This window comes from Gorilla gorilla, chromosome 7 (assembly GCF_029281585.2).
Source record: "Gorilla gorilla gorilla isolate KB3781 chromosome 7, NHGRI_mGorGor1-v2.1_pri, whole genome shotgun sequence".
In the NCBI taxonomy this organism is placed as follows: domain Eukaryota; kingdom Metazoa; phylum Chordata; class Mammalia; order Primates; family Hominidae; genus Gorilla; species Gorilla gorilla.
This window is the reverse complement of record NC_073231.2, coordinates 132,893,826-132,921,138: the sequence shown is the minus strand read 5'-3', so window position 1 is coordinate 132,921,138 and position 27,313 is coordinate 132,893,826. Positions and strand designations below refer to the sequence as shown.

The 27,313-nt window shown below is 39.1% G+C and overlaps 1 protein-coding gene across 1 annotated transcript; it reads left to right on the top strand.

Annotated features, from left to right (window-relative positions):
* Positions 1 to 8,408: 8,408 nt before the first annotated feature.
* On the top strand, positions 8,409 to 27,090 carry LOC115935567 (serine/arginine repetitive matrix protein 1-like). The gene is made up of 3 exons (XM_055348236.2): positions 8,409 to 8,508; positions 9,207 to 9,295; positions 25,729 to 27,090. Exons 1-3 carry the CDS (start codon positions 8,409 to 8,411, stop codon positions 27,088 to 27,090), a joined length of 1,551 nt encoding a protein of 516 aa, XP_055204211.2.
* The last annotated feature ends 223 nt before the right edge of the window (positions 27,091 to 27,313 follow it).

Below are 27,313 nucleotides of genomic sequence, written 5' to 3'. Positions count from 1 at the left end.
GCTACCACAGAGTAGGCAGTTAACATCCCTTCCCTCCCTTTCTGTCTCTTCTATTTACCTCCTTTCTTCCATAATCAAGTACCAGTCCTGTCCTGTCTCCATTAGCTGCTATCTTTACCTTCTATCTCCCAGAAATGTACAAATTATGTAATTCAAGTTTCTATAACTGCCTTCCCCTCTATACTAAAACATGTTACTACACCTTGGTTTCTGTCTTCTTATTTTTCTGAATCTGCACTAGTCTTTTCATTGCTATAGCTGTCCTTCCTCTGTTCTAAGGCTCATGGCACCATTGTAAGCCCAGGGCCCTATGCTGACACTCATATAACAACATTTTGCTCAATCAGTTACTAAAAGTGCCCTCTTATATCAGCAGTCTTCCTGTCTTTGGAGAGTATACAACATGTATTCTCATCCCATTTTTCCATTATGTTCAGAGCGGTTGAATGACTTGTACAAGTTAATGCAAGTAGTTGAGGCAGAAATGATACTTCAATCGAGATCTTCAAACTTCCAAGTTCAGTTCACTTTCTTCCATAACATGTTATCTCAAAAATACCATTTGCCAGATATAAGTAATGCTAAATCGTTAACACTGCTCCACAACAAAGACCCCACACTTTCTAGAGCCAGCAATTGGCTTCAGATGTATTTGTTGCAAATGGTTTCAAATGTATTTGTTAAACTTTGAACTTTGTATCATTTTAAATTTATTTCTTTCATTTTATTATTTTCAGAAGTGGAAACAGCTGGCTTTACTAAACCCTAGGGTCATTTCACTTTCCTATGGCTGTCTCTACCAAGTGTAGCTGGTCTCTTTTGAATACGTGTTGCAAGCTTGAGTTATGTGCCTCTGAAATATGTGGCCCAGGAGGGAAAATCTGGCTTCATAGCTCACTTGGTTCACGTACCCCATGATTGCATGAAATTGCTCCTCAAAATGCATTTCTGTCTCCATAGACTCCCACTGGGGAGGGGCCTATTGCATGCAATGTCTTAATGTGGGCAGCTTTCCTGACCTCTGCATGTAGGCTGGGTATCCCTTGCAGTTGGGTGGAATGTGACTGCACATCCATTTCAAATGCCCTGAAACTCAGGATGTGCTCCTGAGGTGCTCCCCATGCCAGGATCTGCCTGTGGTTTCCTCAAGAGCTACTTGGATACACCGCATACCCTTGGATCCAGCACTGCTAGAGACTCTGCAGAAACTCTGCAACTTTAACTGGAAACCTCTCTACTGTTGCTGTTCCCTTGGAAAATGACTATTTGCCACTTCAGCTGCCAAATATCTCCTCCCAATATGTTCTGTGAGCATTCAGTCTGCTCAAAGTCTTGTGTAATGGTGGATATATGATGCCATTTGTTTCAAGTTAGGCTCACATATCCATCTATCTCAGGGGCTACATGATTTACTTGCCATTTTTTAAACTTTTACTTGTAATTAACAAATAATAATTGTATATATTTATGGGATACAATGTGATGTTTTCATATATGTATACATTGTGGAATGATTATGTCAAGCTAATTAAATTAGGCATCATCTCATATACTTACTTTTCTATACTGAAAACATTTAAGGCCTATTCTTTTAGCAATTTTGAGATATAAAAGACATTATTGTTAATTATGGTCACCACACTGTGCAATAGCATTTGAAAACTTATTTGTCATGTCTAACTAAAACTTTGTACTCTTTGACCAATATTCTCCCATTCCCTGTACCCCACCCCTCTCCACCCCACCCTCTGGTAAACATCATTCTACTCTCTACCTTTATAAGTTCAACTTTTTGAAGATTCTGCATATGAGATTATACAGTATTTGTCTTTCTGTGCCAGGCTTATTTTACTCAGCACAATGTCCTACAGGTTCATCATGTTGTTGCAAATGACAGGATTGCCTTCTTTTTTAAGGCTGAATAGTATTCCACTGTGTATGTGTTTTCTATAGCCATTCATCTGTTGATGGACACTCAAGCCAATTTCATACTTGGCTATTGTGAATAAGGCTGCAGTGAACATGGGAATGCAGATATCTCTTCAACATATTGATTTCCAATCCTCTGGATATATACCCAGTATTAGGATCACGTGGTAGACTTATTTTCAGTTTTTTGAAGCTCCTCCATGCAGTTTTCCATAGTGACTATACTAATTTACATTCCCTCCAACAATGTACAAGGATTCCCTTTTCTCTACATCATTGCCAACCTTGTTATCCCTTGTCTTTTCTGCTAGTAACCATTCTAACAAGTGTGAGGTGATAGTTCATTGTCATTTTAATTTGCATTTCCTTGATGACTAGTAACATTTAAAAAATATCCTATTGGCCATTTGTATGTCTTCTTTTGAGAAATATCTATTTCAGTTTTTTGTCCATTTTCAAATTGGGTTACTTGTTTTCTTGCTATTCAGTTATGTATGGGAAAAAAATCATATGAACTAAAGAGAGTTATTCTTGACTGCCTTGTTATATCTTGTTTACATATCATAAGCATTAATTTTTAATTTATTAAAGAAATCAATAAATATTTATGAGTGTTATGTATTCCTATGTCAAGTTATTTACATTATAATATCACTTCCACTCAGTTGATTTCTTTGTTGATCAGCACCCTCTTTACGACTAATGCTAAAACCTACTTGGACTGATTTAGACAAAAAGACACTGTTTCAGGAAAAATACTGGGGAAATAATTAAAAATACGACCTTGATGACTTTCAAGGGCCACAATCATCTAGAGGAAAATTAACTATCTTTAACAGTGGGTTTACTGCATTTGGGAAGTAGAATCATTCACTTTACAAAAATAACTATAATCATGGCGGATGAAATAAAAAGAGATTTTTGAATTGTTTGTGTACGCCCAAATGTTGAAGTTAACTGTTTTTGTGAGGTTTTCCACTTGTTTGCTTTTGTTTTTGCATATAGAGAGGTAGAAATGTTGCCTGGCTTTCTTCTGAGTCTGGGTAAAGCTCGGGGGAGGGGTATAATGGAGGGAACTAATGCGAATTGAGCTAGACTTGGTGCAGTCATATGCAAGATCTCAGTTCATATCACAAATGCCCTTAGAAGGAGATTCAGCTATTCTTGTTTTCCAGATGAGGAAAGTGAGAATCAAAAGGCCTCAGACATGATCACATCCAGTCGAAGCCTGAGACCTGTGGCCCCTGACTCTTTAGCATCCCTTTCATCAGACTATAAAATTTCTTGTCAGACAATGAGGTTTTCTAGATATACAATCATGTCGTCTGCAAACAGGGACAATTTGACTTCCTCTTTTCCTAATTGAATACCCTTTATTTCCTTCTCCTGCCTAATTGCCCTGGCCAGAACTTCCAACACTATGTTGAATAGGAGTGGAGAGAGAGGGCATCCCTGTCTTGTGCAAGTTTTCAAAGGGAATGCTTCCAGTTTTTGCCCATGCAGTATGATACTGGCTGTGGTTTGTCATAGATAGCTCTTATTATTTTGAGATACGTCGCACCAATACCTAATTTATTGAGGGTTTTTAGCATGAACGGTTGTTGAATTTTGTCAAAGGCCTTTTCTGCATCTATTGAGATAATCATGTGGTTTTTGCCAGTATCTCCTTAAGCTGATAAGCAACTTCAGCAAAGTCTCAGGATACAAAATCAATGTACAAAAATCACAAGCATTCTTATACACCAATAACAGAGAGCCAAATCATGAGTGAACTTCCATTCACAATTGCTTCAAAGAGAATAAAATACTTAGGAATCCAACTTACAAGGGACGTAAAGGACCTCTTCAAGGAGAACTAGAAACCACTGCTCAATAAAATAAAAGAGGATACAAACAATTGGAAGAACATTCCATGCTCATGGGTAGGAAGAATCAATATCGTGAAAATGGCCATACTGCCCAAGGTAATTTATAGATTCAATGCCATCCCCATCAAGCTACCAATGACTTTCTTCACAGAACTGGAAAAAACTACTTTAAAGTTCACGTGGCACCAAAAAAGAGCCTGCATCGCCAAATCAATCCTAAACCAAAAGAACAAAGCTGGAGGCATCACACTACCTGACTTCAAACTATACTACAAGGCTACAGTAACCCAAACAGCATGGTACTGGTCCCAAAACAGAGATATAGATCAATGGAACAGAACAGAGCCCCCAGAAATAACGCCACATATCTACAACTATCTGATCTTTGACAAACCTGAGAAGAACAAGCGATGGGGAAAGGATTCCCTATTTAATAAATGGTGCTGGGAAAACTGGCTAGCCATATGTAAGAAAGCTGAAACTGGATCCCTTCCTTACACCTTATACAAAAATCAATTCAAGATGGATTAAAGACTTAAATGTTAGACCTAAAACCATGAAAACCCTAGAAGAAAACCTAGGCAATACCATTCAGGACATAGGCATCATAGGCATGGGCAAGGACTTCATGTCTAAAACACCAAAAGCAATGGCAACAAAAGCCAAAATTGACAAATGGGATCTAATTAAACTAAAGAGCTTCTGCACAGCAAAAGAAACTACCATCAGAGTGAACAGGCAACCTACAAAATGGGAGAAAATTTTCACAACCTACTCATCTGACAAAGGGCTAATATCCAGAATCTACAATGAACTCAAACAAATTTACCAGAAAACAACAAACAATCCCATCAAAAAGTGGGCAAAGGATATGAACAGACACTTCTCAAAAGAATACATGTTTGCAGCCAAAAGACACATGAAAAAATGCTCACCATCACTGGCCATCAGAGAAATGCAAATCAAAACCACAATGAGATACCATCTCACACCAGTTAGAATGGCAATCATTAAAAATTCAGGAAACAACAGGTGCTGGAGAGGATGTGGAGAAATAGGAACACTTTTACACTGTTGGTGGGACTGTAAACTAGTTCAACCATTGTGGAAGTCAGTGTGGCGATTCCTCAGGGATCTAGAACTAGAAATATCATTTGACCCAGCCATCCCATTACTGGGTATATACCCAAAGGACTATAAATCATGCTGCTATAAAGACGCATGCACACGTATGTTTATTGTGGCACTATTCACAATTGCAAAGACTTGGAACCAAGCCAAATGTCCAACAATGATAGACTGGATTGAGAAAATGTGGCACAAATACACCTTGGAATACTATGCAGCCATAAAAAATGATGAGTTCATGTCCTTTGTAGGGACATGGATGAAATTGGAAATCATCATTCTCAGTAAACTATCGCAAGGACAAAAAACCAAACACTGCATGTTCTTACTCATAGGTGGGAACTGAACAATGAGAACACATGGACACAGGAAGGGGAACATCACACTCCGGGGACTGTTGTGGGGTGGGGGAAGGGGGGAGGGATAGTATTAGGAGATATACCTAATGCTAAATGACGAGTTAATGGGTGCAGCACACCAGCACGGCACATGTATACATATGTAACAAATCTGCACATTGTGCACATGTACCCTAAAACTTAAAGTATAATAATAAAAATAAAAAATAAAAGAAAAAAAAATTTCTTGTCAGGTACTGCTTCCCTTGTTCCAAAGAGTAGCAGTTATTAGAGAGGGGCTGGAATAACTTTGTTTCCAATTTCTAATTTTTCTTCTCTTTATCTCTTTTCTCCCTTGTTTCACCTTTCAATATAATTCCTCCAATCACATTTCCTTTCCAAATTTCTTCTGGCCCATGCACCATTTCCTCTTTTATGATTGTAACAAATAGCCCTCATCCTAATTGGTGAATTGGAAGAAATGACTCTGAGAATAATTAACTCTTTGTTAATTGTAAATTTGGAAAGGCATGGAAAGAGACCTTTTTCAGCCTATGCAGGAATTTAATCTAGCACTTATCAGTACAAAATGGCTTTCGTTTAGTGTGTATTTTAAAAGTGATGTCCAAACTGGTGAGTAGATGCCAATTTCTTAATATTCAAAAAATATAATATTAAAAGCCTTTCCCCATTATCAATATGGTGGAAATTCTTTGCAATATAATCTCCAAGATTTCTGACTTTCTACATACTTTATTATATTTATTTATTTATTTTTGAGACAGAGGTTCACTCTGTCGCCCAGGCTGGAGTGCAGTGGTGTGATCTCTGCTCACTGCAAGCTCTGCTTCCTGGGTTCAAGCGATTCTCCTGCCTCAGCCTCCTGAGTAGCTGGGATTACAGGTGCATGTTACCACGCCCAGCTAATTTTTTGTATTTTTAGTAGAGACAGGGTTTCACCATGTTTGCCAGGATGGTCTCAATCTCCTGACCTCGTGATCCACCCACCTCGGCCTCCCAAAGTGCTGGGATTACAGGTGTGAGCCACCGTGCCCAGCCGATTTTATTATATTTAGTAGTCATTAGCTGGCGTAATTTAGCTTTGTGTTTGATAATATATTTTTCAAATTCCTAATACATAGCTATATCTTCAAGTAAAATGAAAAATTTACTACATTCCCTTCCCTTTATGTGCTGCTATCTACACTGTCTCATAGATTCATTGATTTAGTCATTTACATGATTAATACATATTTGTTTGGTATCTATTATAGGCCATGCTTGTGCTAAACGCCAGCAGTGGGGCAGTGACAAAGGAGATGTGTCCCCATGCTCATGTGGCTTACAGAATTTAATATTAAAAGAGAGGCCATAAATAGGTAAAGTAATATTCATCATGATCATCATCAAACTATTACAAAATCATTACAAATAAGAGCTATGCAGGCAATAAACATAGAGAGTAATGGGGCTGGGAAGTGCCACTTTAGCTAGGAACGTCAGGAAGTAGGAGGTGGCATTAAGATTGAGACTTCAAGCATGAAAAGGAGTCAGCCATGCAGAAGAGTAAGTAAAAAAACATTTATTCCTCTTTGAAAATGAAGATGAGACCTCTTTAAACAGGTGATACCACGTTGCACAGAGATCACCACTGGATTTGTATAAACCATACAGCAAGCCAGCTGCACAGGGGAGATTAGAGAGCTTAGAAACCCTGCTTCCTCACCCTGAGCGTTTTTACTCTTCTCACTAGCCTGTTTCCTGTTTTTCCCATTTTGCCCTTCTTTGCCCCTCTCTCTCTCCCTGCTGTCATCTCCAGGGTTCAGCTAGGTTTCCCTTTGCTCTACCCTGGACAATATAGTTTGAATAATCAGACTAAACAGGACAGCCTTAGACATGTTTATAGGGTGTGCTGGAGAATGTCAAAAGCAAGGCACGGCGGAAGCCCAGAGACCCTCACCCACCCAGGCTTTACATTGTTTCTGGAAAAGAAGGCGGGTCTCCTGCCTCAGCTGACTTGTGCCTGGTTCTCTAATAATGGAGTGTTATTTAATTGGTGCTTCCTTTACATCAATGGAAATAGTAGCACAAGACACAGGGACAAAGCAACATGCCAGCAGTTAAGTATAAGTAAGTGTTCAGACCCATCCTTCCAAGGGCTTTGCAGTATTATTTAGAACACATCCTAATGATTAAGGCATATATATATCCTTGGGCGGGACGGCTTCATATAAGAGACATCTGGCATGTATTTTCTGGTCTAAAATTATAGCATTCCCACCTAAAGCAATTTATATTTCTAAGAAGATGGGAGAGAAGGATGATGAAGTACCATCTGACAATTTATTTATTTGTTGCTTAAATATAAAAGTTAGAAGTCCCGAACTGTTATTAACATTAGCATTTTAAAAATGCATACAAGTGAAGAAAGCTTGCCAAAATATTAACGGCAGATTTCTTTTCCTTTTTTTTGTTTTGTTTTGTTTTTGAGATGGAGTCTTGCTCTGTCGCCCAGGCTGGACTGCAGTGGCATGATCTTGGCTCACTGCAACCTCCGCCTCCGGGGTTCAAGCAATTCTCTGCCTTAGCCTCCCGAGTAGCTGGGAGTATAGGCACCTGCCACCATGCCTGGCTAATTTTTGTATTTTTAGTAGAGATGGGGTTTCACCATCTTGGCCAGGCTGGTCTTGAACTCCTGACCTCGTGATCCACCCGCCTCGGCTTCCCCGGGATTACAGGTGTGAGCCACCGAGGCTGGCCTTATTTCATTTTCTTACCATTCCTCTGAATCTTGTACATTGAGAAGGCATCACTGAAGCCATGTTTTTTTTTCAACTAAAGTAATCCTACAGACAGGGATATTATTTGCTACATGAAAAGCTTGAAACCTTTCTTCCCCACTTTTAATCACCTGAAAGTAATCATTTTTTACAGCAAACATCACAGAGCCAAAGGCAAAGAAAACCAAACAAAGGCAGGGCTTCCCCAGAGAACTTCCTAAGGCTTTCTCACAGAAGCTTCTAGTCAACCTTTGTTTGTCAAAAGCAACTGTCTGATGGAAATTTCACTTCATAGATGTTGGAACTGGAAGAAAGGCAGGATCTTCCTATGATACCCTAATTGGGAAGGGAAGAGAGTGGAGAAAATGAGAGCAAAGATTCTTTTGACTGCACAACAGTGGACGTCGCTTCCCGTGGTTGTTCGGGCTCTTCAGGAGACCCACACTGACCTGCTGGTTGATGAAGGTGATTACTTCTGAGACAACACTGCTCTTTCTGAAGACACGAGTATAGTTAGGCTGCTTCTGAAACATCTCCCTAGAAATCCTGTCTTTCTCTTCACTAGCTCCCAAATGTCTTCATTTGAATTGGCTAACAAGGGGAGAAAGGGTTCTACGCTTCCCTTCGTAAAGCAATGGCTTTCAAATGCTGTTTCCTATCACAATCCTATTTTACATCTTCCCTGATGTCTCCATACATGACTCGGAGCACAGCAGGGCTGCCTTGTTTAGGTAGAGTGGAGGTTCAGAGTTCTACCTCATTGCTTCCCCTTTTCTCCCAGAGATGACCTCTGAGATGCCTTTGGACTTCTTAGAATCTAGTTTGAAACCTTAAAGAACTTCTGGCTTTCTGATTTGACCTTTTATGCCAATTCAAATCAAGGAATATTTATTATGCGTCATCCACCTACAACACTGAGAGGTCTTGAGAGCATTCAGACATGAAAAATAGCCTATGCCTGCTCTTCACAACCTCCTCTGCTCTGTGGATAAATTATGCACTTAATTTTACTGTGATATGAATCCCCCTCTTCTTTGGACCAGCTCCACCATGGGCACCCATCATATGCTTCTCCTGTCCATGGGCATGGCCATGAGCATGGTGTAAGTGCTCTAACCCCCTGAATCCTGCTTCTGGGTATCCCTTCTCCCTCCATTCCCTAGATCAGCTAGCCCCATCTTCCCTGCTCTCTGATCTTGATCCTGCTCTTCCGATCCCCTTGTCCTATCCAACTGCCTTCTGGGACTTTATAGTATTTGCTTCCTTGATCTCTCTCTCAGGCCTTGTATACCAATTTTCGTTTGTGCTTTGCACAAAGATTAGCACTGACTATTCCCATACTCAGTTCTGGCCACCAGGACTCCATCTTGTGCCATACAAATTATACTATAACATTGCCATAATGTTTACACTTAAAACACTTACCTTAAAAATTCTTGTAAGGTGGCTCAGATTTGAAGATTCAGTTCTCTCTTTTTTGATGTTTGTATCTCTTAATTCTATGCTCCTGAACCGAGCATGAATTCTGACCAATACCTGGGCTTTCTTCAGAGAGTCAGCACTTCAGAGGTATATGCATGGATGTATGTATACCCACATGTACATAAAATTGATTTATATATGTGTATATAAATAAACAAATATGTTTGTATATATACAACTGTAAAAAAAGTCTCAGTTTTTTTAGTATAAATATATACAGGAAGAATAGACCTCTATTTTGTATACGGATATATGCACTCATTTATTTTTTCTATGATAATAGAATAAAGACTATTCAACAAATAGCCTAATGAGCCAATACCATATGTGTTCGGAAATGCAGGGTGAGAAGATAGAATCTACAACATCATGGACCACAAATTCTCATATGTTTAAGGTAGAATAATTTGTATTATATCAAATTATAAAACAGATAGATACTCTTACTATTTTGGTATATACTCTTCCTTCTATACATACTGGTATACAGAATGAATATTCAAATTCAAATCTAGCTATATTCTATTTTTTCACTTAACATTTAATCATGACTTTTTGGTACTTAACAGTAACTTTACTGTCCTTACAATTTAGTAGTGTATAATGTGCCATCTTATGGAATTATTATATTTATCAAACTATTTCTCTTGTTTGACAGTTAAGGATTTGTCACTTTTTTATATATGTAGCAGTGCAAGAAACAGCTTTGTATATAGCAAAAAAAGAGCAGTTAAAGAGAAAGGCAAAGCCTGGTATCTCTGTTTTGCTGAAATTTGAATAGGATTGATAGTTTTCTAAATGACTTGTTGTAGATGTAAAGTATGTAGTCCTGAGAAAGCTCTTTGAGCTCAAGGATGTGTTTGCATATGTGTGTGTGTGTGTGTGTGTGTGTGTGTGTCTGGGTGTCTGTGTGTAGTAGTAGTATATTACATCTGATCATCCAAAAGATCACCCTAACAATTACCTATGCAAATATGTTGAAAGTGACTAATTTTTAATATAATTAAAACAAACAGGTTAGTTAAAAAGATGACCAAACTTCTGAACTCAATCAAATACAAGTCTTACTAAAAGTAGACCAAAACAGAGAGAGAGAGATGTCTTCTACCTCAGTGATAGCACACATATGCAGTTACATGTACACACACTCATCCACACAACGAGCAAAGCTTTCATGAAAAGGTACATTATCCCTCATATTTCAATTTATGAATGTTAATAATTCAAATATAATTATGTATAATTCAGAGAATGGCGTCTGGAGTCAGACTGTCTGAATTCAAATCCCAGTTCCACCTTTGCTAATTCTGTACATTCTGGCTGATTCTTTGACTTCTTTACACCCCAGTTTTTGCATCTATAAAATGAGATTTAATGTTACATATGTCATAGTTGATTCTCTGGCATAGATACAATGAGATAATATATGTAAAGCTCTTAGCCTGGCTCGTGACAACCCCTCCATTGATGGTATGTATAATTGTTGTTTTGATAGACTTGATTCTTCCATTATTTGTAGAAGATCCAGTTTTCACTTTGGTATGTGATTTGACTTCTGTAAGGCAAAATTCTCCAAGAATTATACCAAGAAAAGCTTTAAGAGAAGTACATTCTGATAGGGAAGGGAAGCTATCTGCCTTTGTCCTCCTGAGGATTACTTTACTCTTGGAGTCACTAATTTATTCATCAAACCACTATGGGATCCCTATCATGTTCCAGGTACTGAGCTGGGTACGAGTAATTCAGAGAACAATAAAGACACAGTCTCTTTTGTCTTGGAGGTTTCAGCACTTAAAAATTCCCCAGTACATATCAGCATGTCTGTTTTTGGAGTCCTGCCATTCTCCTTTTAAAAGACTGGCTTAAGCTTGTGAAACATTTCTCTCTGTTCCCAGGATAAATATGAGCTGCAATGAAATTAAGAAAAAATATTTACTAGGAAAGAACATAAAAGAATTGAAAGCAGCAAGTAAAAGCAATGCCCAGTTAGATACCCTTTCAAGGAGCAGATTATTGCATAGAAGGAAATCATCCTGAATCCCAGTCCTGGAATCAGCATTTTGCCTGGTTCTTGGCCTCCATGCTGCTCTCATTGGTTGTTGATCCCTGGGTCTTTTAGACCACCTGGTCTTCATGAAGCTGACAATCAACTCTTTTTGCTCTGTCTCAAGCTAGATGCAACAGACTTTTCATTCCACAAAATGCAAAACCTTTTCCTAACTTATTTCCTCCAGGATGGGGTTTTTACAGACAGGGGCAGGGTTGCCAGTTATTCTGTGAGTCCTCCTGAGCCTCCCCACCTAAGTTATGATCATATCCCCACCCACCTTCAAGACCAGCTGCTATGATAGATTTCTCCATCCCAACAAGGATGTGTCCATCCTACCCATTGAAAGTCGTAAGGCAGTTCCATAATAGAAATACAGCATGAGCCACATATGAATCTTAAAGTTGCTAGTCACTACCTTAAAAAGGTAAAGGTAGGCCAGGCACGGTGGCTCACACCTGTAATCCCAGCACTTTGGGAGGCCGAGGTGGATGGATCACCTGAGGTTGGGAGTTTGAGACCAGCCTGACCAACATGGAGAAACCCTGTCTCTACTAAAAATAAAAAATTAGCCAGGCGTGGTGGTGCGTGCCTGCAATCCCAGCTACCAGGGAGGCTGAGGCAGGAGAATCGCTTGAACCCAGGAGACGGAGGTTGTGGTGAGCCAAGATCGCACCATTGCACTCAAGCCTGGACAACAAGAGTGAAACGGCACCTCAAAAAAAAAAAAAAAAAAAAAAAAAGTAAAGATAGAATTTTAAATTTTAGTTTAAGTAAAATTTAATTTTAATGACATTTTATTTAACTCAATATATAATACCAAAGTTGTTTTCAATATGAAACCAAATACACATCATTAATGAGATATTTCAAATTCTTTTTTTCATACTAAATCTTTGGAGTCCAGTTTGTATTTTACACTTACAGCATATCCCAGTTCAGACTACCCACATTGTCAGTGCTCAGTGCCCACATGTGACTGGTGGCTAAGCATGCTGTCCAGCACAGACCCCAGGAAATCCCAAGAACTTCACCACATAGCAATGCTAACGTACATACTGCAATAATTCTCCCACTCACCATCACGGGAGGGTCATTCTCTCATAACCTCTCACTTCCTCTCTCCCATACACCCTTCCAGTACTAATAAATCAACTCTTCATCCAAGAACCATACCCAAAAGATGTTTCCCCACAATGCTTTCAGGAAACTTCCATCTATACTACTCTGCCTCAATCCAGCTCTCCCTACTGTATGCCACTGTTTCGTATTTCTACAGAAAATGCCTTGATACATCATTTTCAGAAAACACTAGCAGTAATCTTATGGTACATAGTCCTGGGCTGAATAGGGATTAAAATTAGTGAACCTGGCATATCCTGCATCTACTTTGGACCTGACCATTCGCGTAAATGCAACCTATGTTTGTTTACGGCTTTTCCATTGTCTTAGCTGATAGCTTCATTCTGTTAAATGACTTTTTTAAATTAGAACACAGATTTGAAAGATAAACAAATACACAGCACTGATTTTTTTATCTGGTTGAGTTAATTTTTAACTCCAAATAATGAAGCCAGTACTGTGAGCAGATAAAAATTAATACTACCAAAAGGATCTCTTGGAATATGAGATATGTTACACATTTTTATAGAGATAGTTCTCAATTTTCTTTTCTTTCTTCTTATTTTTCTATGGGGAAAAAAACACACTGCACAAAACATCATTCACCAATGTGTGAAAAATAGCTTACTAACGGTCTCATTCAAGCTTTACCTCCTTTAAGAAGAGTTCCTTTAACTGCCCAGAGCATTCTACGAACCCCTAATCTATGTGCCTATAGTTTTCTGTGTATATCTTCTAAATTTCTTTCCATTGTAGTGTAATGGCTAAAAGTGTGGACTTCAAAACTGGACCTCTGGGCCTAAGTCCTGACTCTCCCACTGATTAGCTGTGTAGCCTCGGACCAGCTATTCAACCTCACTGTGCCTCATTTTCTCTGTCAATACTACCTGCTTTTTAGAGTTGCTATGAGTGAATATAGTAAAATACTTAGAATAGTTGTCTGGTAAGTATTAAATGTTGGCTCTTATTCCAAAATTGCTTTGGGGATTTTGTTTTCTCAATGACCACTGTCATCTTTAAATATAATTAGTCTAAACATTAAGAAGTGTCAAGCAAAACAAGTTCCTCTACTTTCTTTCCTATTTCTATCAAAGTTTTCATCATTCTTCTTTTTAAACTCACTCAGAACTTTGAAGGTGTCCTTAGTCCTTCTCAATGGTCTCCCTTATCCAGTTTGTTATGTTTATTGATGTTTTGCCTTCATTATTGCTCCAAGAGAAATCAAAAAGAAGATCACAGAATTTAGAACCCAAAGAGCTATCTTAGCTCTGAAGTACACAAGCTGATTAATTTAGAGTAATTCTTCAGCCTCCGATCCTCAATCTCCTCTAAAATGCACAATATTTTAATGCCTATTTCATATTAAAATTTTTGTTTGTTTTTGAGATGGAGTCTTGCTCTGTCACCAGGCTGGAGTGCAGTGGCGTGATTTCAACTCAATGCAACCTCCGCCTCCCAGGTTCAAGTGATTCTCCCACCTCAGCCTCCCTAGCAGCTGGGACTACAGGTGTGTGCCACCATGCCCAGCTAATTTTTTGTATTTTTAGTAGAGATGAGGTTTTACCATGTTGGCCAGGATGGTCTCAATCTCTTGATCTCGTGATCCACCCACCTCAGCCTCCCAAAGTGCTGGGATTACAGGCATGAGCCACCGTGCCCGGCCTCAAATTATAATTTTATTACCTCCCCACATGTATGTGAAAGAGATTTGCCTAGCACATGTTCTATACCCACATTGGTAATGACTCTTTTTATCTCTCAAACTGCTTAAATTTGGGGCTTGGAACAAATCACTTTGCTTATTGCTTTGCAGAACACTTTCTTCCCCTCAGAATCCTAAAATAGCAGTACTTAAAGTGGCTCTAGAAGTTATCAATCACAATTTACTGTTGCAATGTTTTTCTTCCTAAAAATCGTCTGCAAATTGATTTGTCCAGTCCCTGACTAGAAACTCTTTCTACTTCAGCATCATCATTGTAAAAAATTATGTTACTTGCTGGTGGAAACCCCTTCACTGTTATTCACCAATAAATTGGTCCATACTTCCACAGATGTCTTTGAATAGGATATCCTAAAATGACCACTTTACAGGCCACCTGATGTCACCTCAATGTATCTTAAAGCCAGCCCTGTGTGTGAAGGAAACATCATTGGCACTGAGTAGCCAGTCAGGAGGCGTGTGGATGATAACCAGTAAGAGCCAGTTGAACGAATGCTGAGCTGAGTGAAGGAGGATGAAGCGGCTAATCTATTAGACTTCAACCTTTTTAGTGCCTAATAATGGTATTTGCTCCTCAAAATTTATGAAAATATTTTAAAAAATGCAGCCACGCTGAATGAGTCTTAGAAACATTGATGAATTATGTCTAGTGCCTGGAAAACAATGAAATATAGAATTTTCTTTCACCCAAATCTCATTAAACTGTCAGACATTTTTCTGCTTTCTCTAGTAACTTATCAAGGTATTTATGTGTATGCACATGTGTGTCCATATATCTTGATAACCAGCTATGATGGGAGAGGAAATGCTGGAAAATGTTTGACAATCTAATGAGAGTTTGTGACATCTGTTTTCCAAGGCTCCACTACGTGCTGAGGTAGCTCGTTAAATTAGGGTGGTGCTGCAAATTCAAAGCTTCTACATGTCCTTGGTAGAGCCCTGAGGTGCCCTTAGTATTGTGAGTATTTCAGTCCTTTGACTTGACTCTCAAATTCCCAATTCCTCCTGGCATTACCCTGTCCTTCAACCAACTCCTCTACTTTTTGGTGTAAATGTCATTGTTTAATAGGAATCTCAATTTTCAAGTGAAAATATGGACCTGAAATGGTAGACTTTAAAGCATGGGTTTGTTTTACTTTCTTGTTTCTATCATAACCCCATTAAATCATCTCCATTGGCTATCTATAAAACTTCTTCTTGTCCCATTCAAACTCCTTATTTGAGGGAAAGTTTCCAGAGATCCTAACAGTACTTGCTTTGGGTTGAAGTTTCAACATTATAACTTTAGGTGAAGCGTCCCTCCACTGTTCAGTATTGGGCATGGGGTGGGGGAGTGACGGTAAATGTTGATGGAAGGTATGATCTTGGAGAACCACCAAGAACAGAAGTCAACAGGAAGACGGCTGACCTTATTGGGGTCCCTGACAGATGTGTCACAACAGGTGCTTAATTACGTGTTTTATCTTTCAATCCCTTTGTATTCCTGGCATGTGAGCATTGTCACCCCATTTTATAAATGAAAGGACTGAGCTCAGAGAAGTTCAATGGCTTGCTGAGGTGGTAGAGTTGCCCTTAGAAAGCAGGTCTGAGGAACTCCATGGCCTGGCTTTTCCTTCTATCCTATTGGACCCTGGGCTGTCACTCACCTCCTTTTCCTTTGCAAAGTCTCATGGGATACCTGGTGGGCTGTCCCAAGACCTTCATATTCAGCCTCCCCCCTAACCCACACATACTTGCAATTCAGAAACAAAGAAGTACTGCACTTTCCTTTCTTACCAAACCCCCATTGGCAAGGGGACAACTCACCATCTCATGTGTGTGCCTTTGATCACAGTAGGATGGGGCAGCAGGAGTAATGCAGCAGCCCCAGGATTAAATGTGTGTTTTTTAAAACACAATGTCAGATTCCTTACCTAGAAAAAGGCTTATTTTGGTACCAATTATCAAGCAGATTTGCTTGAGATTCAAACAGATAAACAATAGCAGCATGGCATACAAGGTACAGACTGTTTTCTCATTTGCAAAATAAAGATATTAATGCCTACATCAGGGACATAGTGAGGCCTAAATGAAATACTGTGTGTAGCATATAGCAAGAGCATATATGGTATGCAAGAGCAATACGGTATGCAAGAGCAATAATGGTATGTATTATTATTAACAGAAATATAATAAAAATGGGGTAGTTACTATGTTTCAGGCATCATTCTCAGTACCATATAGATATTAAAAACCTTTCAACTATCTTATGAAGAAGGTACTATTATTATCATCATTTGATAGTTAAGGAAACAACATAGACACTGATGATTTGGATTGAAGAGTTATAAATAACAATAATTTGCGGGGCAGGCATGATGGCTCATGCCTGTAATCCCAGCACTTTGGGAACTGAGTCGGATGGATCACCTGATGTCAGGAGTTCAAGACTAGCCTAGCCAATATGGTGAAATCCCATTTCTATTAAAAATACAAAAATTAGCTGGGCATGGTGGCGGGCGCCTGTAATCCCAGCTACTAGGGAGGCTGAGGCAGGATGATGGCTTGAACCTGGGAGGCACAGGTGGCAGTGAGCCGAGATCACGCCACTGCACTCCAGCCTGGGTGACACAGCAAGACCCTGTCTAAACACACACACGCACACACACACACACAATCACACAATAATTTGCTATTTGTTAATTATGCAATTAATTATTAACATTATCAACATAGATGATAAAGTACTGAGGGAACTAACACCACCCCGTAATAAATTATCTTATTTAATTTTCTAAAATTTATGAGACAGAAAGCAGGTCAATTCTACCTAACCCTCATGTAGGAACTACCCTGCAATTTCTCGATAGTTGGTCATTTATTCCTCAGGGATCTAGAACATGAAATATCATTTGACACAGCCATCCCATTACTGGGTATATACCCAAAGAATTTTAAGTCATGCTGCTATAAAGACACATGCACACGTATGTTTATTGAGGCACTATTCACAATAGCAAAGACTTGGAACCAACCCAAATGTCCAACAATGATAGACTGGATTAAGAAAATGTGGCACATATACACCATGGAATACTATGCAGCCATAAAAAATGATGAGTTCATGTCCTTTGTAGGAACATGGATGAAGCTGGAAACCATCATTCTCAGCAAACTATTGCAAGGACAAAAAACCAAACACCGCATGTTCTCACTCATAGGTGGGAATTGAACAGTGAGAACACTTGGACACAGGAAGGGGAACATCACACACTGGGGCCTGTTGTGGGGTGGGGGGAGCGGGGAGGGATAGCATTAGGAGATATACCTAATGTTAAATGATGAGTTAATGGGTGCAGCACACCAACATGGCACATGTATACATATGTAACAAACCTGCACGTTGTGTACATGTACCCTAGAACTTAAAGTATAATTAAAAAAAAATTTAAAAAAAATCTCACAAAATAGTCTTTCCCATTGTAGTACCAAATACTAGAAAGTTCTTCCTACTATCTGACTGAAACCAGCCTCCCTTTCACTTCCACTCAACACTCTTGGATTTGCTCTCTAGAGCTACATTACCTTGTTTAATCTCTTTTCCCCTTGATGTCTTTTAAATATTTGAAGACTGTGATCCCATCTCCCTGAGTCTCCTCCTTAGGCCGCATGTTCTCAGTCTCTCCAGCTGTTCCTCATGCAGCAGCGTGATTATGGAGCTTCCCCACACTTTGGCCTCACTGTTCTGGATACATTCCAGTTAGTTATACCCTCTTTATTTGAGATAAACAAGACTGAGAGTGATAGTCTGCATGGGTAGTGTGTACTGAGAGAAGGGAGGGGACCATGCCATGTACCAGCAGTGCAGCACTGAGAAAAGACTTGGGCCTCTCTAAGCCAAAGTGTTCTAGGCTTTGCATTGGAACTATCAGTAGGTTTGTTGTGACTATGAAGTGAGATAATGAACTATGTAAAGCCCTTGAGATATAATATTCATGCATGTATCCATGTATTTATTCTATGATTTAGTCTATAATAAAGACTATCCAACAATTAATCTAATGAGTCAATACCATATGCCTTTGAAAATGCAGAGTGGGAAGATAGAATCTACAACATCATGGACCACAGATTTCCATACGTTTAAGGTAGAATAATTTGTGTTATACCAAATGTCCTTGATATGCAATTAGCATTCTACTGATATAATCATTTGGTGCTATATATTCTATTAGTTTGCAATTCTCCTTTTGAAACTGGATGCCAAATTTTGTTTTTACCTGCTTCACAGAACCTGAGCTCTGTGAACAAATCACATGGATTGCATCTCAGACAACTAGCTGTATGATTTGTGACAAGTTTCTTCACCTACATCTATACATTGGGGTTAATAATAGTATATTGTAATATGATGGTAGCGAATATTAAGAAAGAAAATACGTACAAAGTGCTTTGATCAGTGCCTAGTACATAGTGAGTACACAACCGTTTAAGTGTTAGCCCTTATTTTATTATTGTGGTTGTTATTATTATTTTTATATTAGCCAGTTTGCTTTTGAGCCCATTGGTCCATTATTTGTTTTTTAAACCAATGGCCAAACATTTATAGAGCATCTTTTGGCAATATTCTTTTCATTCTGGTGGGACAATTGCTGTGTTCTGACATCAAGAAACTCCCAATCTAATGAGGGAGATGCACATATAAATAACACACTCTGATATTGTTCTATAAACACAATGGCAGCATATATGCAGGATGTTAAAGAGAAGAAACCAAAGAAAGGGGTAACTAAGTCTCAGGGTGATCAGAAGAGTCTAACTGTAGGATCTGTTGCCTGATCTGTGTTTTAAGGAATAAAATAAAGTTAGGCAAGTTGGGCATTTTTGACCAAATAAATAAATAGATCACATCATTTAAATATTTCCAAATAAATATTTTGAAATGCTGTCTTTACAGTATGATTTTCTCTTGAGAGCAGTTCTTTCATTCACTTTGAAAATGCCACTGTTACCTTGCAGGGACAGATCAAGTGGGTTATTTTTATAAACACATCTGCTGGCTACTGACAGTCACTTCTTATTTACAGAGAAGGTCAGCAAATTTGGAACATCGGCTTTTTCATAAAAGCAAAATGTGTTATCTCTCTTTATTGTTCTGCAGCCTCTTTAAAAACTTTGCCATGAGATCATTTCCACAATAAAATCTGCATTGTAACAAAGATTTCTATTGTCATTTCCCATCTCATGAAAACTATTGTAAAACATTTACTAATTCTCTCTTGTTTTAGGGACATCAACCTCATTAATTGCATTATATATAGTATTCTTTATGCTTTGAACTTCAACTTCAGTGCAATAAATTGCCTATGACTTAAGCAGTAAATAAGCATGGTGAGATCTATAACTTTAACTTATTTTTTTTCTTTTTAAACAGAGCATCTGCTCCAACAATGGCTATACTTACACATTTCTTCCATAAAGCCATGTGTTTATTTAGTCAACTATTGTTTGTGAGGACAGCTTTGCTTTATAGGATCACACCTGAAAAGGTGTTTTTGATGTGCTTGAATATTAAATGAAAATTCAGAAAATCCTATGAAGAGAAACATGTTAGAAACATTTGTAGTTGCATGCCACCATGCACCATATAGCAAATTTTCTATTGTGTAATTGATTGTGTATTTCTTTACATTTTTAGCAAGTCTGTCTATATATAGCATGATACTATTTGTGGATGAAGTAATACATTTTGGCTTGTTATCATATTGTTCTCCATCTATTATGTCAGCCTTATTATTGTAGCAGGATACAGCCCCAGTAATGTATTTTTTTTAATTTTATGTTTTGCTGTTGATTACAAAACTACAACACAAGCTTCTATATTATCATTAGGTTTTACTGAAATTTCGTGAAGTATTAGATTGAGTAATGCATGATTTTAAGCCTTCCAGAAAAAAAAAAAACCTGTTAAGATCTGTCCTCATAGCCATCACACTTGCTTATTGAATGTCTTGCTCATTATGTTGGCTTAGTACTATGACCAGGAAACATCTCAAGGCACAGATAACACTTGAGGTAAGGTTCGCAGCTAAGGTTGGTGGGTATAAATCCATACTTCAAAGAGAACCCTCAACAATTTCCTTGTTTTGGGCTAACTTCTTATCAGATCTCATTAGATCATCATTGCTTTTCCCCCATAATGCTGCCAAAGAAAAAAACAAAACACAAAAATACACCTTGTCACAGGATTTGGTGGGGGTGCTGGCTCTGCTCTTTTCTTACTGCTCAATGCCAGCATTATTATTTTGCGGTTTCTTTACACGAAGATTTTAAGCCACTCATTCAGTTTGAGAGGGTTAGTTTAATTAAAACTTGATACCCTTGTCCGTAAATCCCCAGAGCAGAGTCCTGGTAGCTGCAGCCAGGGGGAAACACACAGACTGGGAGGCTGGCCTGGGGACATTAGAGAAGGAAACTGCCATTTATTGGGCATTGCATATCTCCCCAAATGAGAGTTTCCCTTATGCAAAATTTAATTATATGCAAATTTACATTTGTATATTTTGAGGCAACCATGGAAATTTTGGTTCCAACAAATGCAAATTTTGTGATGCCTATTATAGATAATTAGAAAAAGAAGGAGCGAGTGTAGAAAATAGAGATAAAGCAGGTGCAGAGAAGCAAAGTAAATTTTTTGGAGGCTTTGCAAAAAAGAATGCGGGCAAGGAAAATAGAACCTAATTTTAGAATGGCATTCTTCAGGAGGCCATGAGGAGGAAGTGGAGTAGGTGTAAGAGGTACTGCGAGGGCAGGTCCCAGGGAGGCTTAAAAGATGGGGCTATTAGGGGTGTTAAGTACTCCTGGAGACATAAGATCCCACTGGCAGGGACTGGAGGAACAGCTTCAGGGAAGAATAAGCTGTTAAACAAACAAGTATTCTAGTATTTGCATTACCTCAACTAAGCCAAGAACATATTTGCAACGAAGTAGAAGTTATTTCCTTAAAAGCTTCTGGCGACAAGGGATTCCAAATAATCCATGAATAGTGAAGGATTTACTATTGCACATTTAAAATGTGTAAAATGTTTTAACATTGTCTTACAATGATGTCTTTATTATTATATATTAGTAAATTAAATATTTACTTATAAGTTGTATAGATTTATTAGCAACCTCAGTTCTTCATCCCACTTTTTTAGGTTCCTGAAATTAAATTACATAGTCTTGTTAGAAATGCTTGTTCCCCGGTGCCATAAAGAAATAGCACTTGAACATAAATTTAATTTCCTCAGCAAGGCAATTTTTACCTATTGCAGAAAGGGTACACTTGCCAGCAGTTTTGCCACGAGAGTACACTGAACAAAGGAGACAGGGTCATTTATAACCTGACCCATCCACCTTCCTGCTGTGTCCAGTTTCCATTGGCTGAAACGGGACCTCACATTCTGTATTTGTCCTGATTGGCTAGCAACTTAGAACTCTTTAAAAGAGTCAAAGGCAGAGGAGAACAAAGGAAGGAGGAAGTAACTTGTGGCATGCTGACAAAGGTAAAAACACCTTAAAATAAAGAAGAGGAACAGGCTATGACCTAATGCTTGCTTGGACCAGTATAAGCATGCCAGGGCAAATATTTAGGTTAAATTGTGGGAGCTAAGAACATAAAGTACATTGATTTCTTTATTACGGCTAGCAGATATTTCAGAATGTTAGCACAGGTCTTTGAATAAATTTTGCTTCTAAGAGAAGTTACTATTTATTCCTAATTAGATGGAGAGGAAAGTCTTTGAAGAGGAACCTCTACTTTGCTCTTTACAGTCTTTTGTCAGTTCACCTACTTTGTGGGTTTTTAGGACCTGCCTCTGGCATTTTGAAGGAGATATTTTTTATCAGAAGCATCACTAGGAACTTTATTTATGCTATTTAATTTCATCCTCAAATCTATTTAGAGCCTAAACAAATGCTGATCTCTCTAGTAAATAGGCACTCTGCACTCGTGTGCTAAACTTTCAGGTATTATTTTTAATGTTTTTCAGGAAAGAAATCTGAGGTCCAGAGAACTGGGAACAATACTAATTGAATTAGAATGTGATCTGTATTAGTTTCCAATTGCTGCTGTAACAAATTGCCTCAAGCTTAATGGCTTAAAACAACATAATTATCTTATAGCTCTTGGTGTCCAAAGTCCAAAACAGGTCTTACTGGGTTAAAATCAAGAAGTTGGCAGGACTGCTTTCCTTCTGTGGGCTTTAGGGGAGAGTCTGTTTCCTTGCCTCTTCCATCTTTTAGAGGCTGCTTACATTACTTGTCTTGTGACATAGTTTGGATGTTTGTCCCCTAAAAACCTCATGTTGAAATTTGATCCCAATGTTGGAGGTAGGGCCTAATGGGAGGTGTTTGGGTGATGCGGATGAATTGCTTTTGCTCTCTCTGGGGCCAGAGAAGTGAGTTCTCACTTTTATTCTTAAGAGAACTGGTTGTTCCATTGTGGAAGACAATGTTGCAATTCCTCAAGGATCTAGAACCAGAAATACCATTTGACCCAGCAATTCCATTGCTGTGTATATACCCAAAGGATTATAAATCACTGTACTACAAAGACACATGCACACGTATGTTTACTGCAGCACTGTTCACAATAGCAAAGACTTGGAACCAACCCAAATGCCCATCAATGATAGAGTGGATAAAGAAAATGTGGCACGTATACACCATGGAATACTATGCAACCATAAAAAGGATAAGTTCATGTCCTTTGCAGGGACATGGATGAAGCTGGAAACCATCATTCTCAGCAAACTATCACAAGGACAGAAAACCAAACACTGCATGTTATCATTCATAAGTGGGAGATGAACAATGACAACACATGGACACAGGGAGGGGAACATCACACACCAGGGCCTGTCAGGGGTTGGGGGTTAAGGAAGGGATAGCATTAGGAGAAATACCTAATGTAGAAGACAGGTTAATGGGTGCAGCAAACCACCATGGCATGTGTATACCTATGCAGCAAACCTGCACATTCTGCACATGTATACCAGAACTTAAAGTATAATTTTTTTTAAAAAAAGAGCCGGTTGTTTAAAAAAAGCCTGGCCCCTCCTCCCTCTCTCTTGCTTCCTCTCTCCCCACGTGATCTCTAAACACACCAGCTCTCCTTTACGTTCTGACATGAGTGGAAACAGCCTGAGGCCCTTGCCAGATGCAGCTACCCAATATTAAACTTTTCCAGACATGAGAATAGTGAGCAAAATAAACCTTTTTAAAATAAATTACCCAGCTTCAGCTATTCCTTTATAACAATTCCTTTAAGACAGCTTGTCTTATTCCTTTAAGACAGCTTGTGACTCCTTCCATCTCTAGAGCCAACATCGCTCTAACCTCTTCTCTGTCTTCATGTTTTTTTTTTTTTTTTTGTGACCCTCATTTTCCTGCTTCTCTGTTTTACTTATAAGGACCCTTGTAAATACATTGGTTCCACATGAAGAATACAGGATATTATCTGCATGTCAAAATCCTTTCATTTAATCACATCTGTAAAGTCTCTTTTGTCATGCAAATTAATGTTTACAGATCTTAGGAATTAGGATGTAGACATTTGTGGGTCATTGAATACCACATAAACACGATATGCCTAAAGATACCGCCTAAGTAACTTATATTTTAAATTCATTTACTCATTCAATAATTTTTTATTCATACCTGCTATTTGCAAGCCTATGTACTAATCCCTAAGGATATAATGTTGAACAAGATAGCCAAATCTCTGCAGCTCTAATATCTCCTAGGCTAGCTGATAGTTCGTTAACCGCCCCCAACCTCTCTCCTCACCTCTAGCAAGATATTAAGCAATAAAAATTCATCAAGTTTGTTCAATGGACACCTCATGCTGAGTAGAAATGGAAAGGAAAAATATAAATTAACATCTGTGATCTCAAAGATTATTCAATCTAGATAAGAAGATGAAATACAAAAGAGAATAAAGGCAAACAGGTAGAGGGAAAAAACGTAATGAATTTGTCTTGGCAGAGGACTTTCTTTGAAAGCACTTGGAGTAGAAGAGGTATAATCTGCGGTTGTGGCGGTCAGTAAACAGAAAGACCCAGGGAGGCAGAAACTTACTCTGCATGAGTGAGAAGAAAGGATCCATTAATTCAATCCTGAAAAGAAGGGCGAGAGAAGGAAGAGAAATTAAGGGTTGATCAGGAGATGGGCAGTCCAGGAAGAGAAGAAGAGTCTGGGACTATTGAAGAGCCACTATTGCATATTGCTTAGGGTAGGGGAGGGAAGACAATAGACTTTTTTTTTTTTTTAATTTTTAAATTTAGAAATTTATTCTGTTTAATCCACAAGCTTTATATAGCTTTAGTTTAAAAAAAAATCAAAAAAAAAATCAAAACAAAAACAGTGAAACCAAGACACTATTCCAAAGTCTGGGCCCTTACAGCCTTCCAAATACAAGAGGCTCTGAAAGTTGTATATACCAATTGGAAGAACAAGACAAAAATATGAACAGAGCCATGACATTTCATTAAACAAATTGTATGTAACTGAAGGAATCCTTTCTGGGACTAGCTCATGGCCTTTATAAAAGAAAAAAACAAAACAAAAAAACAAAACCAGAAGAACAGAATGAGAGTCCAGTGTTCCAAATCAACTTGTTACACATCAATATAAACCCACAGTGTCCCGGCAAACAACATGCTTTCATTTTCTGTCTCATCCTAGAGCTCGAATCCTGATTCATTTCAGCAGAGACTCCACAAGCAACAGGAAAGATTGTGGCATTAAAATATTCATTTACACTTTTGTGGTAGTTCAAAACAGTGGTCTTATTTCTGGGCAAGCTTACGGACCATACAAGGTCAGAAGCATAACTTAAATGGGAGCTAAGACTCAAATGGAAAAAAATGTAAGAAGAAGAAAGAAAAACAAAAAGAAAATCAAAACCAAAAAAACAAACAAAAAAACCCCTCTGGGAATAGCCAGAGCATTTAAAGGAACCATAAAAATGTCAACAGTATTTAAACCCCCTTTTTTAAAAAGGGGACTTTTTTTGGCTTAAAATATTTCACTCAATGAATTATGTCAGCTGTCAATGAAAGAATGTCACTAATACACTGTGGACACCTTTTGCAATGTAAATCCATGCCCCCTTTTTTTACACGTTGAACTTCAACCTAGCAATTATTACAACAAATGTTATAGTCTAAAGCTCAAACACATTTTAGCAATTTTGAAATTGAACTGCGTACAAACCAAATAAAATTTACATCATAACAAACATTTCCCCCTAAGACTGTGGGGACACTTGGGCCTTCCTCATTGATCTCAGCAGAGATGCCAATACAGACGACAAAACCAGCAGTCTTCATCTGACTCTGGTTCCTCCTTCTCCTCAGAAGTTGAACGACCCAAGAGATCCCATGTGAAGAATGGTGAGGTTGGCAGGCAGCGGAGACATTCCCCTTCCCGGAGTGCTTCTCCATCACCACGAAAGCGCCAAAAAGAGACTTCCCCTCGTGGTAGACGGAGGAGAAGTCCATCCCCACCACCCACCAGAAGGCGACGGTCTCCTTCTCCCGCCCCTCCTCCTCGACGGCTCAGGACTCCCACACCACCACCACGACGAAGGAGTCCTCCTCCTCCCCTATGTCGGCGCTCACCTTCTCCTAGAATATACTTTCCTCCAATACAGAGGAGATACTCTCCTCCTCCACCTCCAAAGAGAAGAACGGCTTCACCTCCTCCTCCTCCTAAACGAAGAGCATCACCATTTCCACCACCAAAGCGGCGGGTCTCCCATTCTCCACCTCCCAAACAAAGAAGCTCCCCAGTCACCAAGAGACGTTCACCTTCATTATCATCCAAGCATAGGAAAGGGTCTTCCCCAAGCCGCTCTACCCGGGAGGCCCGATCACCACAACCAAACAAATGGCATTCGCCCTCACCACGGCCTCGAGCTCCTCAGACCTCCTCAAGTCCTCCACCAGTTCGAAGAGGAACGTCGTCATCACCCCAAAGAAGGCGGTCCCCATCTCCAAGTACTAGGCCCATTAGGAGAGTCTCCAGGACTCCGGAACCTAAAAAGATAAAAAGGGCTGCTTCCCCAAGCCCACAGTCTGTAAGGAGGGTCTCATCCTCCCGATCTGTCTCTGGGTCTCCTGAGCCAGCAGCTAAAAAGCCCCCAGCATCTCCATCCCCCGTCCAGTCTCAGTCACCGTCTACAAACTGGTCACCAGCTGTACCGGTCAAAAAGGCCAAAAGCCCAACACCGAGCCCATCACCGCCAAGAAATTCAGATCAAGAAGGAGGTGGAAAGAAAAAGAAGAAAAAGAAGGACAAGAAACACAAAAAGGATAAGAAGCACAAGAAGCACAAAAAACACAAGAAGGAAAAGGCTGTGGCTGCAGCTGCTGCAGCTGCTGTGACCCCTGCAGCCGCTGCAGCTGCTGTGACCCCTGCAGCCGCTGCAGCTGCTGTGACCCCTGCAGCCGCTGCAGCTGCTGTGACCCCTGCAGCCATTGCAGCTGCCACAACCACATTAGCACAGGAAGAGCCAGTGGCAGCGCCAGAGCCGAAGAAGGAGACTGAAAGTGAAGCTGAAGATAACCTTGATGATTTAGAAAAGCACCTGCGTGCAAGGGCCCTGAGATCAATGAGGACTTTTTTTTTGAGAATTAGGATCTCTATTTAAAGGTTAATGTTGTATGTGCTCCTGCAATTAAATTTACCTTCAATTTTACTTAAAATTCTCAATTTGGGTTGCTCTATTCAAGAATTATTGGTGTGAGGGGAGTCTGGGATGGAAGAGGACATTAGTAGCTGATGAGTTTTATGCCTGGGTTAATGAGTTATAGCACAGAGACGACAAGAAATGATCTAGGAAACCTGGATGAAAAGGGGCTTTGAGATATAAG

What these genes read in the sequence shown, in the direction of transcription:
- LOC115935567 (XM_055348236.2), top strand. Translation starts at nt 8,409, where the DNA reads ATGAGAGCAAAGATTCTTTTGACTGCACAACAGTGGACGTCGCTTCCC. An exon ending in TGACCTGCTGGTTGATGAAG is followed by an intron (nt 8,509 to 9,206) that starts GTGATTACTTCT and finishes TCCATTCCCTAG; the next exon opens with ATCAGCTAGCCCCATCTTCC. An exon ending in CTGCCTTCTGGGACTTTATA is followed by an intron (nt 9,296 to 25,728) that starts GTATTTGCTTCC and finishes CATTGATCTCAG; the next exon opens with CAGAGATGCCAATACAGACG.